Source organism: Oncorhynchus tshawytscha, linkage group LG06 (genome assembly GCF_018296145.1).
Source record: "Oncorhynchus tshawytscha isolate Ot180627B linkage group LG06, Otsh_v2.0, whole genome shotgun sequence".
Lineage (NCBI taxonomy): Eukaryota > Metazoa > Chordata > Actinopteri > Salmoniformes > Salmonidae > Oncorhynchus > Oncorhynchus tshawytscha.
This window is the reverse complement of record NC_056434.1, coordinates 76,567,701-76,585,678: the sequence shown is the minus strand read 5'-3', so window position 1 is coordinate 76,585,678 and position 17,978 is coordinate 76,567,701. Positions and strand designations below refer to the sequence as shown.

Genomic DNA, 17,978 nt, shown 5'->3' with positions numbered 1-17,978 from the left:
TTATTGGTAGCTTTGCAACCCTAACCGTGAACAAAGAGGTTGTGAGTTCAAATCCCAGGTGTGGGGGAGAATGTTTCTTTGGGACCATCAGGCGAAGTCCTGACAACTGATACACAGAAATGTTCCTGCAACATTCCCATGAAAGTGTCTAGAACATCAATATCTTATATATTAAGAACTTGGCAACCATGTTCTGTGTATGTTGAGTGTGATGTTATTCCAGTGTAAACAGGAAGTGACAACTTTCATGAGAAATTTACTTCTGGGTAACAAAGATTAGTGTGATGTTGATGGTATGTTCTCCTAACCCACAGAAAACTGGAAAAATGAATGTTCTTGGCACGTTCCCATGAAACGTGTCTTCAACAATATCTTAATATCTGAGAACTTGGTAACCACGTTCTGGGTAAGTTCTATTTTAAGTGAATGGTCTCTTGGAAACAATCCTTGCACGTCACAGGAACATTCCTATGAAAACGTTAGTTGATGACCTAATGAGACTCTTAAGGGAACAGTTTTACTAAAGTTGTGGAAACGTTTGTTGTTAGCTGGGTAGGGGAGTTCTGCAAACTGCTACGAAACTGGCATATTCAAGACTTCCCAGAGAGCCACGATTTAAATATCCCATTAATAGGATATGATTTTTAGGGAGCAAATATCTAGGTTATTTCTCTAATTATGGATGTTAGTTAAATTGCCCCGATGACGCAGGATGTCTCATCTTGGAGACTGCCTCCGTTTCCAAGCTCGTTTCCATGCACCGCCTTCTAACAACATGGCGCCAGTTTACAGCGGTGCTGCCTTCCAAAGGGATGCCAAAAACCGCGCCGTAAGAGGAAAATATGATTATTGAAAGTAACAGTTAACTACAAAAAGGATAACGGTACCGTAGTTCTTATAAATAATACTTGTGTTCTTTTCATGTAAAATTCTGCGTGCAGCAACAGTTTGTTAGTGACAGGTTGCGCATGAGCCCACCTGCCGGAGAAACTGTGACGACGGTGGACCAATATGAATCTCCTGAACCTGACAATATAGTGGGCGATATCCTTTGATAGAGACCTGCAATATTATGCATATTCTTCGACAGCGAGGTAACGCGTAAACGTCTCCGTAGACTCATTGTAGTGCAATAAATAACTTTCTCTTTAAAAAAAGAAGAAGCTCACTCTGTAATGAATGAAGAGAATTGTGCGCAATCGGAGGTGGAAAGGGAAAAGCTCCCTCCAATATACCATACGTCACCAACTATGGTAAGTGCACAATTGTTTACATTCAATCAGAAAATGCTTACAACTTGTTGCTGTAAAAAATAGTTAATTATTTGAGCTCTTTTCTGTACTGTTTTTTCTTACACAATATTTCCTTTATTCAACTACATCCTAAAGACATTACTGAACTGGCCCAGTCAAACAATGTGAAGTATTTATTTTGCAGTATGGGCTACTATTATAATTTGTTATTGTCAGCATCCCTACTATAAATGGCATTATAAACTGGGTGGTTCAAGCCCTGAATGCTGATTGGCTGACAGCGTATACCAGGGGTATGACAAAACATGTATTTTTACTTCTCTAATTATGTTGGTAACCAGTTTATAATAGTAATAAGGCATCTTGGGGGTTGTGATATATGGGCCATATAGTACACCTCCTCAGGCATTATTGCTTAATTCTCCTGTGGAACAAGATGCTTAGTGATTTAATTCACAAAGTAAGTGGACTCAAGGACTTAAAGTATCAGAATAGGACCTATACCAATAATTTTCACAGTTTGATGAACCAGGATATTTGTCATTGGAAAAAGCATTGACATTTGTTCCCCAACAGTCCCCCTCAAAAGATGAACATTGGAAGAGTTTCTTAAATTAAAGGGGCAATCCGCAGTTGCTACATCCGTTTTTGGACTTATATTCTTCAAGAATCAATTAATTTATAACTTGTAAATTCCTCATGAGCTTAGTTCAACCGCCATACCCCATCAGAACCCAAAATATAAGCTTGTTTGAATCCAATGTTTGTAAACATTGTAAATGTAAACAAACAAATGCTTAACTATAATTTTTGTATCTTGGATGGTCAGTCCTTACATCAAAAGCTTTGTCTATGAATTTAAGAGTGGTTAGATTTCTCCAGGCCAATCCCTCAACTTTTTACCGTACAGAGGCGGGTGGGACCGCTTTGTTATTGTTTTGACTGCGGATTCCCCCTTTAACTATACAATATGGAACCCATAATTTTTCATACTAATGTAGGCATAATGTCTGGAAATGTCAATGCTGCTTCTCGCTCTCTTGCTCTCTCTTTCTTTCTCCCTCTCTCTCTCACACACACACACACACACACACACACACACACACACATTCCCACCAACACACTCATCACACGGTAGCATCATTGTAGTGATCTAGATAGTAAACGTCCTGGAAGAGCAACATGGGAAGAGATTTAGGAGTGAGGCAGACTTTTCCACAGACACAGACGGTTATTCTCTCATAAAGTGCTGCATTTTGGCACAGCCATGAATAACAGAATAGAAGGACAGGAGTGGTCGAGGGGGGAGGGAGGAGAAGAGGAAGGAGGAGAGTGATGTTTTTATCCAGAAGTTAGGGTTGTAATATAAAGAACAAATCTGTAATTCAGAGGAGAGGAGCCACACCAAGAATCACTTCGCCCATGATACAATATGTGTTGTTGTGTCACATCATCATTTTCAGACTAATGTAGGCCTAATATCTGGAAATATTAGTGGTAATGCTGTTATCTCTCTCTCTCACACACACACACTAAGTCCAGTCCAGCCTGGCCCTGTGTATCATTACACATAATGCTGAACACAGCAACTGCCTTGTGTGTCTCGCCTCACCATAAATAACACATTATTCCTATTTTTCCCTCCGTAAACAAAAACATTATTAGATCCTCTGAGTCCGCTTGGGAAAGGAAATGTTTAACTGTTTGTTTTTTTTAAATACCAAAGGCACACTAAAAGCAACACTAATAAAGTTTAAACAAACTAAGCAGTTATTCGAACGCATGGAAAGTATAACCCAGAAGTTATAGGCATTTCTGGTTATTGATGTTGTTAGAAGATGTATCCTTATTATGAGCAATGGGTAAACTACAACACTAAAATCAACTGAAAGGTTTGTGTGTGTCTAATGTATGTGTGGTGTGCATGCGCGTACTGTTCTTTTTTTTCTTTAAGAGCGTGTCCAGTGTAGCTCAGTTGGTAGAGCATGACACTTACAGCGCCAGGATTGTGGGTTTTATTCACATGGGGGACCAGTACAAAAACAATAGTCTTAACACTAGGTACTGTAAGTCGCTCTGGATAAGAGTGTCTGCTAAATGACTAGAATGTACAAATGTAAATGCATACTTCTTTAAGAGCGTTTTAATATGAGAGATGGAGAGATAATACACACTAGGTGTATCTGTGGCAGCCTCTTTTTGTATGTTAATGGAGTGTGCTGTTTGGAGATATTGTTCCTGTCTGTGTCTCGGATGAAGAGTTTGTTTGATCTGCCCTTTTTGTACACACGAATGTTGAATAGAATCCATTGGATCGAATTAAACAACGGGATATGGGGGAGGAGATGTCTTTTATCCCTCTGAAATTAAGCATCTACCATATTCCACTGAGGTGCAGGTTTTTACATTTTATTTTTATAGATGTCAGTTTGATTAGCACAAACTGAAAATGTTTTTGAAATTGTGCTTAACAATAGTTTTTACAATATGAGACATTGGAGACAATATTACTGTCTGTATCAGAGTAACTCCATGTGGAGTGCTAGTGGCATAATCAGGGAAGATTTTTATGGATGTAATTCTAATCTCAGTGATCTCATTAGGATTGTCTGGACTTGAGAAGTTCCCTTCCCTCTCTCTCTCTCCATGTCATCTGTAAGACATGTGTTTTCTCCCCCTCCTCTTCGTTCGGTGGAGAGTTTTAAGGTGTCAGGACCTGCTGCTGTGCATATGCTGTTAGTTGGCCCTCCTCTCTCTCTCAATCTGTCCACTGTACTCAGTTCCTACCTCCCACCCTCCTTGCTGTCTGGGCTACCAGAACAGTTGGCTGTAGGCATTGGTGAGAGCAGCAAGCAAGAAATAGGAAATTGACATCATATATATTTTCTAAACTGGTTGTCGGATTCACCTTGGGTGGAAAAATCACGTGGGCCACTTAACTGAATGAAATAAATGCCAATTATATGATATGGTATTCTATCCCTATGATTCATGTTGATTCATGAGTCTAATGTGTGGGCCTCATAGGGTTTCCTCTGGCAAAGGATAAAGTGCAATTATTATTTTTCTATTCACAAAATAACGGTAGCGGTAAGTAGCAGTTGTTAGGATAAATAATGTTGGCAACTGTTGGGGACATTCTCCCCAACAGAGTTTACAGAACACTGGCAGAGCCAGGTAGAAATACCTTGTGCCACTTCCTGGGCTATAACATAGCCATAATGAGCAGTGGTGCAATCATTTAGCCAACACGGTGGCTATAGAAAACTCTAAAAGCAGACTAACTAGTCTATCATGGCATCACATTCATAGGTGTGTGTACATTCACACATCTGCGTGTCCAATTGGAGCTCTGAGAAGCAGCAACAAACAAGAACACACACAGTAATCAACCTAAATAAATGCACAAACTGAAGGAAAATAACTTCACTTGATTAACAAACATAGTCTAAGGACAAGAGGGAAGTTTAATAGCAACAAAGCTCATGATTCAGACATTCAATTATCAAGAAAATGGGGGCAAATCAGACTTAAAGGCACAGTGCAGTCAAAATGGTTTTTCCTGTGTTTTGTATCATATTGTACAACTGCTGATGACACTAACACTGTAAAAGTGTGACTTTTTATCAGTGTTAATTCCTGATATTTGCAGGTTTAAAATACAATTTACACTGGATCTTCTAATCAGCAGGTTTTGTATGGGTGGACATCACCAGGCGGTATAAGTTAATAGACCAATAACAAAGAGTTCTAAACCTCTCTAATAACAGAAACTTTTCACTCCCTTAGGCCCCTCACTCAGACTACTCCCAAACAGTCCTAGAAAAAGTATTGCTTGAAAAAGTGTTTTTTGCTATAAAAAAAAAACTAAAAAGCTATTTTTGACCATTTTAATTGAACAATATTACAGTAAGGTACCACGTTACCCAGAAATGATTTCATATTAAAATAAAAATGGCTGCATTGGGCCTTTAAGTCAAGAGCACACAAGGGAGAGGAGGGCTTGAACTTGAACACGCCTGTCACCATCACAAAGTCATTCTTGAGCAAAGTTAACCTCTAACTCCTATATGAAACGTTTCCCAACAGCACAAACTGTAGCAGGAGTTCCATGACTCCATCGCTGTTAAAGTGTAAGACTCAAAGGCCCTTTGAACTCTGAGCCCACTACAAGAACACACAGGCATACATACATAATTGTACATTGTTTTCAGTTTAGTTTTCCTCCCATAATGATGTCATCTTCTTGTGACAGGATTTGGGGCGTGGTGCGAAACAGCCCTTTCCCTCCCTCAGCACGTTCATCTCCTCCCTTAACCAGCGGAGGGAGACGGGAGGCCGGTTCAGCGTGGGCACAAACCAGTGTCTACCAGGTGGACGACATGGTGAGTTAACAACACTGGGCAGATTCACACACTGTGGTGGTCTACAAAGACACTGGAGAAACGTAGCCCTCGCGTATCCGACAATAATCTCTCCTCTTTCCAACCTGATTCCTGATGGGCTTCCCTATATTCACACCGAAGCTGGTCTCTCCACTGGATACAACGATATGTCACTCACCACTGTACGGCAATGGAGACATTGTTTATTTAGTTAAATGAACAAAATGACAGTATATTAAAGAACAGTTGTCAGGCCTGCAGTGCACACTAAATCGATTTACTCGCTGCTGTTACTGATGCCAAAATAATTATGCGAACATCTCTGTCAAATGAAAGCCATATGAAGGCTTATTTTCATGGCGTATACATGTTGGTGGAGAGGAACCATGCAGCAGGAAAGCATTTCCAAGCGTTTGTCATTTCAAATGTACTTGTTTAGATTCCTGGCCATTTATGCAATCAATATGTTCCATCACTTGATATTTGTAACCTCACTGAAATTGAAACTCTGTTACCAATGTAAATTAATACATGATATTTGGCAGAAGTTTAAGATTTTCTTCCTCTGATCTTCAAATGAGATGTCTATGCATAAAAGGGTTTTGATAGGAAAACAAAAGCATGGGCAACATGAATAGGATGAGATGAGATGGGTCAGCTATCTGAGGTAATGATGGACGTCATCAATTGTTATGACCTGGCAACAGCCAGCAGAAATAGTTTTAACAACTTCATTGTGTCTTCTTGTGAGAATGCTGTCATTAGTCTGAATGCATTGTTGTCCTGGCCTGTTAGGTCCTGAAAAAGATTGGTAGAGGCAATAATGTGTCCATACTTAACAGAAAGCCGGCTTTGGTTAACTAAGGTCATGCAGTGAATGTACTATGTGATTACAGACTGATTGGGTCGAGTTTAATTAGTGTTGTTAGTGAAGCCAGTCTGAGCAAGTCGCAATCTAAGGATCTCGCAATCAAAGCCTTGTGAATCATGTCCATTGTGGAAGCTATGTGTGCCGTCTTTGCAAGCAGTAACAAATATATGTACATATCTGCCACACAACACAATAGTCATGTGTATGATACTCTGTGTGAAGGGAACTAACTATGTGGGTCTTGTAATTTCCCAGGGAGGGAGCTACCTCCTATTTGCAGTGACGTGAGGCAGAAACAGAGGATCTCCATCGACACACTTCCCCCCGAGGTGAAGGCCCCGTTCCCCTCTGAACCTGTCATCCCCCTCCGCACTAAGACCATCAAAGAGTTCCAGTGAGTAACACCTCTCCCCATGACCTCCATTTGACCTTTTAACAGTGAGTAGCATACCTTTATGATCGTCACGACTTCCCACTGGGCACAGACGTCATTTCAACGTTTTGATTTCAATTTGGTAGAGTTGTCAACTAACGTAAATTCAACATTAAATAACATCATGTCATTGGATTTACGTTAAAAGTTGGGTGAAAATCATTGACTGTTTACAAATCCAATCAGTTTTCCACTTTGATTCAACATCAACACAACATTTTTTTTGTTGAATTGACGTGGAAACAACGTTGATTCAACCAGTTTTTGCTCACTGGGCTATGATTCGCTATGGCAATGATTTATTGATGGATTCCTTCCACTGTGTTGCAGGGAAGACATGGATCGAGCCACAACCTCAGGGGACTGGAGGGATGTGAGGGATTTCTACCTAACCACCTTTGACTCCTTTCTAGAGATCAATGCTGCCTTCAAGGTAATGGCTCTTGAAATGGCTCATGCAGGCATTTTGTTATTATGTTGTGAGTTATGCTTTCCCCAAACATACCTTATCAATTTTTGAATATTCCAAACCCTTTGGTTTAGTTCCTTGTATTAAATGATTGTTATTTGCAGCACCTCTTTCTCCATTGTGAATTCTCTTGAGGAAAGCATGCAGAGCATGTGTTCTGGAAAGTGTTATGAGGAAGTCAACGGTACATAATGTAAGAGAAAAGCTGCACTCGAAAGTACTGACCCTGACTTCTTCCAAATGTTCATTACGTTACAGCCTTATTCTAAAATTGATTTTTTTTAAACTCATCAATCAACACACAATATCCCATAATGACAAAACAAAAACAGGTTTTTTGCAAATGTAGAAAAAAGAAAATACAGAAATATCATATTTGCATAAGAAGTCAGACTGTTTACTCAGTACTTTATTTAAGCACCTTTGGCAGCGATTACAGCCTCGAGTCATCTTCGGTATGACGCTAAAATCTTGGCACACCTGTATTTTGGGAGTTTCACCCATTCTTCTCTGCAAATCCTCTCAAGCTCTGTCAGGTTGGATGGGGAGCATCACTGCACAGCTATTTTCAGGTCTCTCCAGAGATGTTAGATCGGGTTCAAGTCCGGGCTCTGGCTGAGTCACTCAAGGACATTCAGTGGCTTGTCCCGAAGCCACTCCTGCGTTATCTTGGCTGTGTGCTTAGGGTCGTTGTCCTGTTGAAAGGTGAACCTTCACCCCAGACTGACGTCCATTAGCACTCTGGAGCAGGTTTTCATCAAGGATCTCTGTACTTTGCTCTGTTTATCTTTCCTTCGAGGGTCTCACAGTCCTTGCCACTGAAAAACGTCCCCACAGCATGATGCTGCCACCACCATGCTTCACCGTAGGGATGGTGCCAGGTTTCCTCCAGACTTGGCATTCAGGCCAAAGAGTTCAGTCTTGGTTTCTTCAGACCAGAGAATCTTGTTTCTCATGTCTGAGAGTCCTTTAGGTGCCTTAATTAAGGGCAAACTCCAAGCGGGTTGTCATGTGCCTTTTACTGAGGAGAGCTCTACAGACAATTCCTTCAACCTCATGGCTTGGTTTTTGCTCTGACATGCACTGTCAACTGTGAGGTTTTTATATAGACAGGTGTGTGCCTTTCCAAATCATCTCCAATCAGTTGGATTTACCACAGATGGACTCCAATCAAGTTGTTGAAACATCTCAAGGATGATCAATGGAAACAGGATGCACCTGAGCTCAATTTCAAGTCTCATATCAAAGGGTGTTTTTAATTTTTAATATATTGGCAGAAATGTCTACATTCCTGTTTTCGCTTTGTCCTAATGGGGCATTGTGTTTAGATTGATGTGGGGGAAAAAAACATTTTTAATCCATTTTAGAAGGCTGTAACGTAACAAAATGTGGAAAAGGGGAGGGTCTGGATACTTTCCAAATGCACTTATAAGGTCCGAACCTTGTTTAGTTGGCATCGAGCAAGATTGGTTCAACACACACTGCCATTGTTTAACACACACACACACACACACACACACACACACACACTATATGTCCTCACTGCAGACAAGCCCAGGTTTTGGCTGTAGCAAGTGCCCGTTGTTTGAGCTGTTGTTAAAAAGGCCTGAAATAAAAACATTTTAACAATGAGAAATGTAAAATGTTCCTTTTCCTCCTTCCTTAGAGAGAAGCTAACGCCCCATTTAACACAATCGAGGATTCTGGAGTCAACTCAAAATTTTTGAATGCTGTTTATGATGCTTTACTCTGCACAGTAAGTACTGCCAACGTGACCTTTCTATGGAAGAGGATATCATATGAGAAAACAAATGAAGTCCTATTCAGATTTTTTTACCATGAAAGTGCTTCCTGAAACTAGCAGAATTTGGGTAATTTCATCCAATTTAGAGGTTAACTCATGTTTGTTTGTGTTGTTTTAGCCCCAAGACATCCAGAAATCAGTGTTGAAGGGAATCATTAACAGCTTATTAAGAGAGTGGAAAGGGTGAGTGCTGCTTTCAATTTATACCGCTACTACCATTTACTGTTACTATGCTACCTGTTGTTACACTGCAGCAACCATTTACCATAAATAGAGCATTGCTTATGAGACCTAAATGACATTCATACAGTTTGGCATCTAATTAAACACAACATTTCTTTTCAAATTTGTTGCCATTTTTTGTTGCCACATTGTGCTAGTTTGGATGAAATATGATGTCTCATTAGGCTGACGGTATACATTTTGATTTCCTCCTTTTGCTGAAAACAATGTGTTGTGTTTTCAGTCCCAGAACGAAAGATGACCTGAGGGCATACTTCATCTTAGTTCAGGTAACATTTACTTCTTAAGATAACATCTTATTAAGTACATGCACCAGTACGTTTTGTTTGTAAACGTTTCATTTTATAAGGTATAAATGATGTTTTATGCTTTGTCTTTTGTGTTGCATCCCCTTGTGAAAAATCTTGGATTGGTGTAAATGCTTAGTAAATCCCCATGTTGTTAAACAGTTAATTTCAGAACAGAAATAAATGGCTATAATGCTCCCGTCATCAGATTCTTGGTTTCCATTAATCCCTGTCATTTCCTGTGGAAAATGGGTTATTTTGTGCTTTCCAAACCACCACTGCCACAGGCTTAAAGGGACTGTTAGGGTCCCATATCCCCTGTGGTATTCTAGCCTCTGTAGTATTCTAGCCCCTTTGGGTACTCTAGCCCCTGTGGTACTCTAGCCAGTGTAGTATTCTATCCCCTTTGGTACTCTAGCCCCGGTGGTATCCTAGCCCCGGTGGTATCCTAGCCCCGGTGGTATCCTAGCCCCGGTGGTATTCTAGCCCCGGTGGTACTCTAGCCCCTGTGTTACTCTAGCCCCTGTGGTACTCTAGCCCCTGTGGTACTCTAGCCCCTGTGGTACTCTAGCCCCTGTGGTACTCTAGTCCCTGTGGTATTATATCCCACTGCAGTCGCATGTGAAGTGATACAGAGGCAGCCGTTCTGGCTCATTGGATTCAGTGGCAGGACTTCTTTCTGCCCTCACGTCAGTTTTGAAGATAGTTCTGGCTGTAGTGCAGTGAGTCTCTGTTTGTTTTGGTGGTCTAAGTGTCTGTGTTTTTCATAGAGAGACAGTAGTTATTGGTTTTGGTCTGATGTCTAGATGCTTATATCAGATGGTAGTGTGTTTTGCTGGTTCAGTATGTCTTGTTTCAGTGTGCTGTGGATGTTCTTCTATTCCAACAGTACACTGTGTCTCTGTTCTTCTTACACCTGGGCACTTTTTACTGCAGCAGTAGTTCTGTCTGTTGGTCTAATGCCTAGCTGTACAGTACAGTGGCCAGGTTAAGCAAGACCAGCTGGAATCCTTAGGCCTCCTCCCTCTCCATACACCCCATTGACTCCAGTCATATGTCAAGCAGTCAGTCCACAGCAGTACTGCAACAACTACTCTCTGTGCCCCGAGCTAGCTGTGTGATTAGAGTCGTTGATTTGACTTCACCTGTTTCACCTCACTAGTAACCCTAGTCCGTCGAGGGAAAATGCTAATGATGTCATTCATTGAAATACTCTAAGTCTGTACTTGCTGTAACTAACAGTGTAGGACAATTTGTAAACAAGATTGTCTATAGCAATTCTGTTTTTTGTTTAATTTCCTCTATATAAGTGTAGGCCTATTCTCTTGTTACACGTTTGTGTAAAGAATGTGGGTGGTTGTTCGACCGGGAGATACACAGCACACGTCTGATCAGCCAGATCCCTGATGTCATGTTCCTTGTTCTCCATGGAGACTGGGTGAGGTCATCCTGGACTGCTGGAATGTCGGTTTCCTGTGTGATGCTGTTCTTTCGGAGAGGCTGAATGTTTTATGGGTTTTCACTGAAGTTCAGTGCATAGAAACCGCTGAAATAGACTGGACTATAGTCAGCTTTTAAAGCTTTCTCTTGCCTCTCTTTTCTCTGTATTGGTGCGAGGTCATTTTGCAGTACATTCTGGATTTTTAGAACAGATGACATGTGTTTATTTGTTTTCTAGAACCCTCAGTATTCCAGCACCAGTACCTATGTGATCTATGCCCACCTACTGAGACAGATAGCTGGCCTGTCCGAGGCTGACCACCATTTCCTAGTGCACTGGTTTAAAAAGTAAGTGCAGTCTGCAAAGTGTGTCTTTAAAGCCTCACCCCTGCATGGATTATAAAACATTTATTATTATAAACCATGTGTTTGTTTCACACTAACACAGCCCGCAGTTATGAATAGGGTTTGAGTAGTGAAGTATTTGATCTTCATAGAGGTGACTTACACCCAGCCTGTATCCAGTTTGAGTAGGCATTACACAGTCTCTCCCTACACGCTGTCACACCCAAACACTACCTAACGTTCACTCTGGCCTGTGGTAATCTAAACGTAGTGTGTGTGTGTGTGTGTGTGTGTGCTTCCTTCTCCTCGCCCCTCCCCAGACTGTCTCCAAGGCGTTTCAGGCAGCTGGTGGAGCGTTTTCTTCACTTCATCTCCACTCGTCTGTTACCTGCTCCTCCTGATGAACTGCCCCCTCTGACCAGGTGTTCCTGGTGGATCCCTGCTGCCACCAAGGTCCTCGCCCTCTTCAGTAAGTCATGTCCACAACATCAGAAACAGGGTATTTTACCCGGTGTACCCCTAGAGCTGTTCAGTGGATTCTGGGTAACCCCACAGTGCTACAATATGAGCCTGTGTTATCCAGTATGTGCTGTAAAACCTGATACACAAACCAGAGACAAAGTGAAAGTGTCATTGTTCAAGGGAGGATGTAAGTTCAGGTGCTGTCAGGAGGGCCGGAGGGGTGACGTGGTTTTTCATGCATATAGAATCTAGGTAGAGATTCTGTCTCGGGTGTAAAGTCATTTAGACATGTGTAGATAAACTCTAATGCCCTTGTATACCTGTCCCCACCAGATGCAGCTAACAGCATATCCACGCCTCCTATCATGTCCTTCACGGACTTCTACAACATCACCTTGGACCACATCGACATCATGGAGCAGTACCGCACCTGGCAGAGCCACGGCAACTCCAACAAGTGAGTCCCCAGTTTACAGGATCAACACTCGGATCCCATATTCAGGGTCCAGTGTTTTTCCTAATCAGGACATTTTCTGAGCCCTTCTTATAGGCCATAACTTATTGGTTAAACATCTTCCAATTCTGAACATAGTTAGGAAGTCCTGCTGGGAAGATTGTAAACCACAGCATGTCGTTTTCCCATTTCCCATATCAGCCAGTGATTGACAGCACATGGTACTGAGAGCAGAACACACGGCACATTAGATATACTTCTCATAAGCTGCACATGTTTTTCCTTTCTCCCTGTGTGTCCGTTCCAAGATTTTGATGATACAGCTCCCTCTTGTGTGCCATACATCATATGAACAGCTAAAAGTGCTAATGCAGCGCTACTGAAGGTTAGCCTTCCCCAGCTCTTCTCTCGCTGTGACAACCCTCAGTGGAACAGCTCTATCTCAGAGCCGAAACTCAAAACAGAGCACATCACGCCTCCATATGGTGTGACCGTCAAGGGACACATATTATGGAGAGAGAAGGATATTGCACAATGATTCCTGTTTCTAAAGATGGAACTGATTGTGGAGCAGTCCAGAGACTGTGGGCTACTCTCTTCCTCTTTCTGGAAATCCTAGGGGGTCCATATTTTATCATCTTCTTCCCAAGTGCATTTTTTCTTCCTATCTTCTCCTCCTCAGGTTCTCTTTCTGCCAGTTCCCATTTATCCTGTCAACGGTGGTGAAGAAAGCCATCATTCAGAGAGACTCAGAACAGCAGATGATAAGCATGGCCAGAGTGAGAGACAGCCTATTATCTTCTGTCAACCTTCCTCTATCAACACAGTTGTCCCTGAGCTGTGCATGAACTGAGATGCATATGATGTACAGTGACCTGCATTCATATTAAAACCTTTTCGTTATGTGTTTTTTCTCTCTCTCCAGCAAAGCCTGGTGAACAAGGTCTCTCGCAGGCAGAGAGTGGACATGAACCTGTTGTTCCTCAACATCAAGGTACGACGGGCCCAGCTACTCAGTGACTCATTGGATGAGGTAAGACCTAACACACCTAGCGTTGGGTGTGGTCGACACTTTTTCAACCACTCCACAAATTTCTTGTTAACAAACTATAGATTTGGCAAGTCGGTTAGGACATCTACTTTGTGCATGACACAAGTAATTTTTTACAGACAGATTATTTCACTTATAATTCACTGTATCACAATTCCAGTGGGTCAGAAGTTTACATACACTAAATTGACTGTGTCTTTAAACAGCTTGGAAAATTCCAGAAAATTATGTCATGGCTTTAGAAGCTTCTGATAATTGACATCATTTGAGTCAATTGGAGGTGTACCTGTGGATGTATTTCAAGGCCTACCTTCGAACTAAGTGCCTCTTTGCTTGACATCATGGGAAAAAGAAATCAAATCAAATTTTATTTGTCACATACACATGGTTAGCAGATGTTAATGCGAGTGCAGCAAAATGCTTGTGCTTCTAGTTCCGACAATGCAGTAATAACCAACAAGTAATCTAACCTAACAATTTCACACAAGTGTAAAGGGATGGAGAATATTTACATATTGTAGCGATGAGACAAGATAGTAACTACTAACAATTGGATACCACGAAATTGGGGAGAAAAAGGGGTAATTAAAAATATATATATATATATATATATATATGTATGTGTGTGTACATAAAAATATATGAATGAGTGATGGTACAGAACGGCATAGGCAAGATGCAGCAGATGATATAGAGTACAGTATATACATATGAGATGAGTAATGTAGGGTATGTAAATATTTAAAAGTGACATTGTTTAAAGTGGCTAGTGATACATTTTTACATCAATTGTTCCATTATTAAAGTGGTTGGAGTTGAGTCAGTATGTTGGCAGCAGCCACTCAATGTTAGTGGTGGCTGTTTAACAGTCTGATGGCCTTGATAGAAGCTGTTTTTCAGTCTCTCGGTCCCAGCTTTGATGCACCTGTACTGACCTCGCCTTCTGGATGATAGCGGGGTGAAGTGGCTCGGGTAGTTGTTGTCCTTGATGATCTTTATGGACTTCCTGTGACATCGGGTGTTGTAGGTGTCCTGGAGGGCAGGTAGTTTGCCCCCAGGCACTACTGGATATAAGAGCAACGTCAACTCACCATCATTACGACCAGGAATACGACTTTCCCGAAGCGGATCCTCTGTTTTGCCCCCACCCAGGACAATGGATCGGATCCCAGCCAGCGAACCAAAACAATGTCGCCGTAAAAGGGGCAGACGAAGCGGTCTTCTGGTAAGGTTCCGGCGACGGGCACATCGCGCACCGCTCCCGAGCATACTACTCGCCAATGTCCAGTCTCTTGACAACAAGGTTGATGAAATCCAAGCAAGGGTAGCATTCCAGAGAGACATAAGAGACTGTAAATCATCCAGGACCTCGTCAAACCGCTCAGGAAGGAGACTCATTTTGTCTCCTAGAGATGAACGTACTTTGGTACGAAAAGTGCAAATCAATCCCAGAACAACAGCAAAGGACCTTGTGAAGATGCTGGAGGAAACCGGTACAAAAGTATCTATATCCACAGTAAAATGAGTCCTATATCGACATAACCTGAAAGGCCGCTCGACAAGGAAGAAGCCACTGCTCCAAAACCGCCATAAAAAAGCCAGAGTACGGTTTGCAACTGCACATGGGGACAAAGATCATACTTTTTGGAGAAATGTCCTCTGGTCCGATGAAACAAAAATAGAACTGTTTGGCCATAATTACCATTGTTATGTCTGGAGGGAAAATGGTGAGGATTGCAAGCCACAGAACACCATCCCAACCGTGAAGCATGGGGGTGGCAGCATCATATTGTGGGGATGCATTGCTGCAGGAGGTACTGGTGTACTTCACAAAATAGATGGCATCATGAGGTAGGAAAATGATGTGGAAATATTGAAGCAACGTTTGACCCAAGTTAAACAATTTAAAGGCAATGCTACCAAATACTAATTGAGTGTATGTAAAAGTCTGACCCCCTGGGAATGTGATGGAAGAAATAAAAGCTGAAAAAAATAATTCTCTACTATTATTCTGACATTTCACATTCTTAAAATAAAGTGGTGATCCTAACTAACCTAAGACAGGGAATTTGTACTAGGATTAAATGTCAGGAATTGTGAAAAACTGAGTTTTTAAATGTATTTGGCTAAGGTGTAAACTTCTGACTTCGTGTGTATATATATATATATATATATATATATATATATATATATATATATATATATATATATATATATATATATATATAATAAATGTACATATATATTATTATAAAGAAATGTACACTTTTATTAAGTTATCTGGTTCTAATGGTGATAGAAAGCACATAACACTACAGCACAGAGCCGTTAGTGGACCCATTGCTTCCCCCTCTAAAGCCCATCTGGTATTTTGCTCTGGAGGTTCTGTCACCACGGCTTGATTTGGAAAACCTTCCTGGCCGTAAAACGCAGAGTTTGTGTCTCCCCTCCTCCCCTCCCCCTCCACCCCTCCCTCGCCTTGTCCAGCTGAGCAGGAAGAGAGCAGACCTGAAGAAAAAGCTCAAGGTCACTTTCGTAGGAGAGGCGGGGCTCGACATGGGCGGCCTCACCAAGGAGTGGTTCCTGCTGCTGGTTCGACAGATTTTCCACATTGACTATGGTGAGACATGGAATGCAGGACAGAATATATTGGCCTCATTTAGAAACTTTCACATAGAATCCATATATTGCCTAAAACCCATGCAAAATTAATCAAATGTTTCTCCCTCTCATTTGAGATACTGGAAGAAATGGAAAGCAAATCAGCTTTTATTAAATCTCAGCAGAATTAGAATATTATCCATAAAGCCATTCTCACATTCCCAATAAAAACCTAATAACTGTGAAACACTGGCGTGAGCTTGTTGCTTTTGGAGTCAGAGTCTCCTTTTCTCTCAGTCCTCCAAGCCCAGTTATTCTTTCCATAGATATATTTTCAGAGATGCGGGCTGCTTGCCTAGACTATATGAGAACTGTGCCCGCTCATTTAAAACGCCAACCAACCCATCTACACTCAAGTTTTTTTTTCTTGTCAAAAAGTTAATGTTAGGCACAATAATGTTTCATGTTTGAAGGTCAGAGTTTTCATCTGGTTAAGGGAACTGTTGAATGCACCTGTGAATGTTTTCGGTTAACTTTTAGAATACTACTATATATAATATTATTAGACTAGACATTGAACAGACGTTTGTGTTACATTAGGCCTGTGGAGGGGTTTTCCCAGTCCCATTTATACTCCTTTCACTGGATTATATATCAAACTTGTTTGTTTTTTCAGGCATGTTCACCTACTTGAAGGATTCCCGTTGTCATTGGTTCAGCAGCTGGAAATGTGACAACTACTCAGAGTTTCAATTGGTCGGGACTGTATCCTTTCATTCCTAACCCAGGAATTACTGTGTCAACGGTTTCAGATATGCAGCAATCTGCACCACACACACAGATGAGGCAGTGTTGGAAAACCACACTGGAGAAACTGATACTTAATGTATTTGCGATGCTATAAATCAGTTTAACCATTGCAATATATGCTTATTATCTATATTTAATAGGACTTAGATGAAATTTTCACTGTATTATGTAAACCCCTTTTGCAAGACATGAACAATAACAGAATCTTCATGATATAATGTTAAGCATGAGGTTGTTTCCTGCATTCAATAAGTAAGAGATACAAAAAAGTAACATTTCAAACCACTGAACATAACATTCCTAACACTCCTGAGATAAAGCTGATCTGGGCAGCTGGTCTGTCTATATATTAGGATGCCAGCAGCCACCAAATCATCATATTGACCTAGTAATGCCGTTACATTCATATGTCATGTCAGTGTACGCCAACGTAATCTGACAACTTGTCCTCACTTAACCCACTGTATATTCCTATTTATCTACGAATGTTAAACCTGTTGTGTTTTAGTTAACATATTTATTACATATACTTTATATTGTAAACAGCCTGGAGTGGGCAATATCCTTTATCTGTAGGTAGTCTTCCTTTGTCTGTAAAGACCTCATGGAGAACTCATGACTTGCAAACTTTGACCTAGGATTGTCCTCTCTTGACTTGATCTACTGGGTCGCAGTGCCTGAAGAAGACACTGTCGATACAGAAGTGGGATCCATGGGTGTGGTGGTGTTAGTGCTGTTAGGACTGATCACGAGTGACTGCAGCGCCAACACAGAAACCACTGTGCTGTGATTGGCCGGCCTATTGGGTGTCTGCCTCCTAGTGGGATGTTACAATTAAGCAATTAAATATATTTTATGAAGCCCTTTTTATATCAGCATTTGTCACAAAGTGCTTTACAGATACCCAGCCTAAAAACCCAAAGAATAAGCAATGCAGATGCAGAAGCACATTGGCTTGAAAAAAACTCCCTAGAAGGCAGGAACCTAGAAAGAACTAGAGAGGAACCAGGCTCCAAGGGGTGGCTATACCGGGTGGAGATTTAAAGGGATAGTGTGAGATTTTAGGAAAT

The 17,978-nt window shown here is 41.2% G+C and overlaps 1 protein-coding gene across 3 annotated transcripts in view; it reads left to right on the top strand.

Annotated features, from left to right (window-relative positions):
- The first annotated feature begins 543 nt into the window (after positions 1 to 543).
- The window catches only part of LOC112253116 (probable E3 ubiquitin-protein ligase HECTD2), a 38,374-nt gene continuing 20,939 nt past the window's right edge, over positions 544 to 17,978 (top strand). The window contains exons 1-14 of one of the 3 annotated variants that reach the window (XR_002953942.2): positions 544 to 1,253; positions 5,509 to 5,638; positions 6,765 to 6,903; positions 7,273 to 7,375; positions 9,078 to 9,167; positions 9,334 to 9,398; positions 9,682 to 9,727; positions 11,424 to 11,533; positions 11,851 to 11,999; positions 12,326 to 12,449; positions 13,129 to 13,225; positions 13,372 to 13,479; positions 15,985 to 16,117; positions 16,775 to 16,863. Coding sequence is in view for 1 of the 3 variants with exons in the window: in XM_024425049.2 (XP_024280817.1) it covers positions 1,176 to 1,253; positions 5,509 to 5,638; positions 6,765 to 6,903; positions 7,273 to 7,375; positions 9,078 to 9,167; positions 9,334 to 9,398; positions 9,682 to 9,727; positions 11,424 to 11,533; positions 11,851 to 11,999; positions 12,326 to 12,449; positions 13,129 to 13,225; positions 13,372 to 13,479; positions 15,985 to 16,117; positions 16,775 to 16,863 (1,461 nt within the window). In the remaining 2 variants the exon portion in view is untranslated. The remainder of the gene's footprint in view (positions 1,254 to 5,508; positions 5,639 to 6,764; positions 6,904 to 7,272; positions 7,376 to 9,077; positions 9,168 to 9,333; positions 9,399 to 9,681; positions 9,728 to 11,423; positions 11,534 to 11,850; positions 12,000 to 12,325; positions 12,450 to 13,128; positions 13,226 to 13,371; positions 13,480 to 15,984; positions 16,118 to 16,774; positions 16,864 to 17,978) is intronic. The other 2 variants (XR_002953943.2, XM_024425049.2) reach the window with 2 other exon arrangements.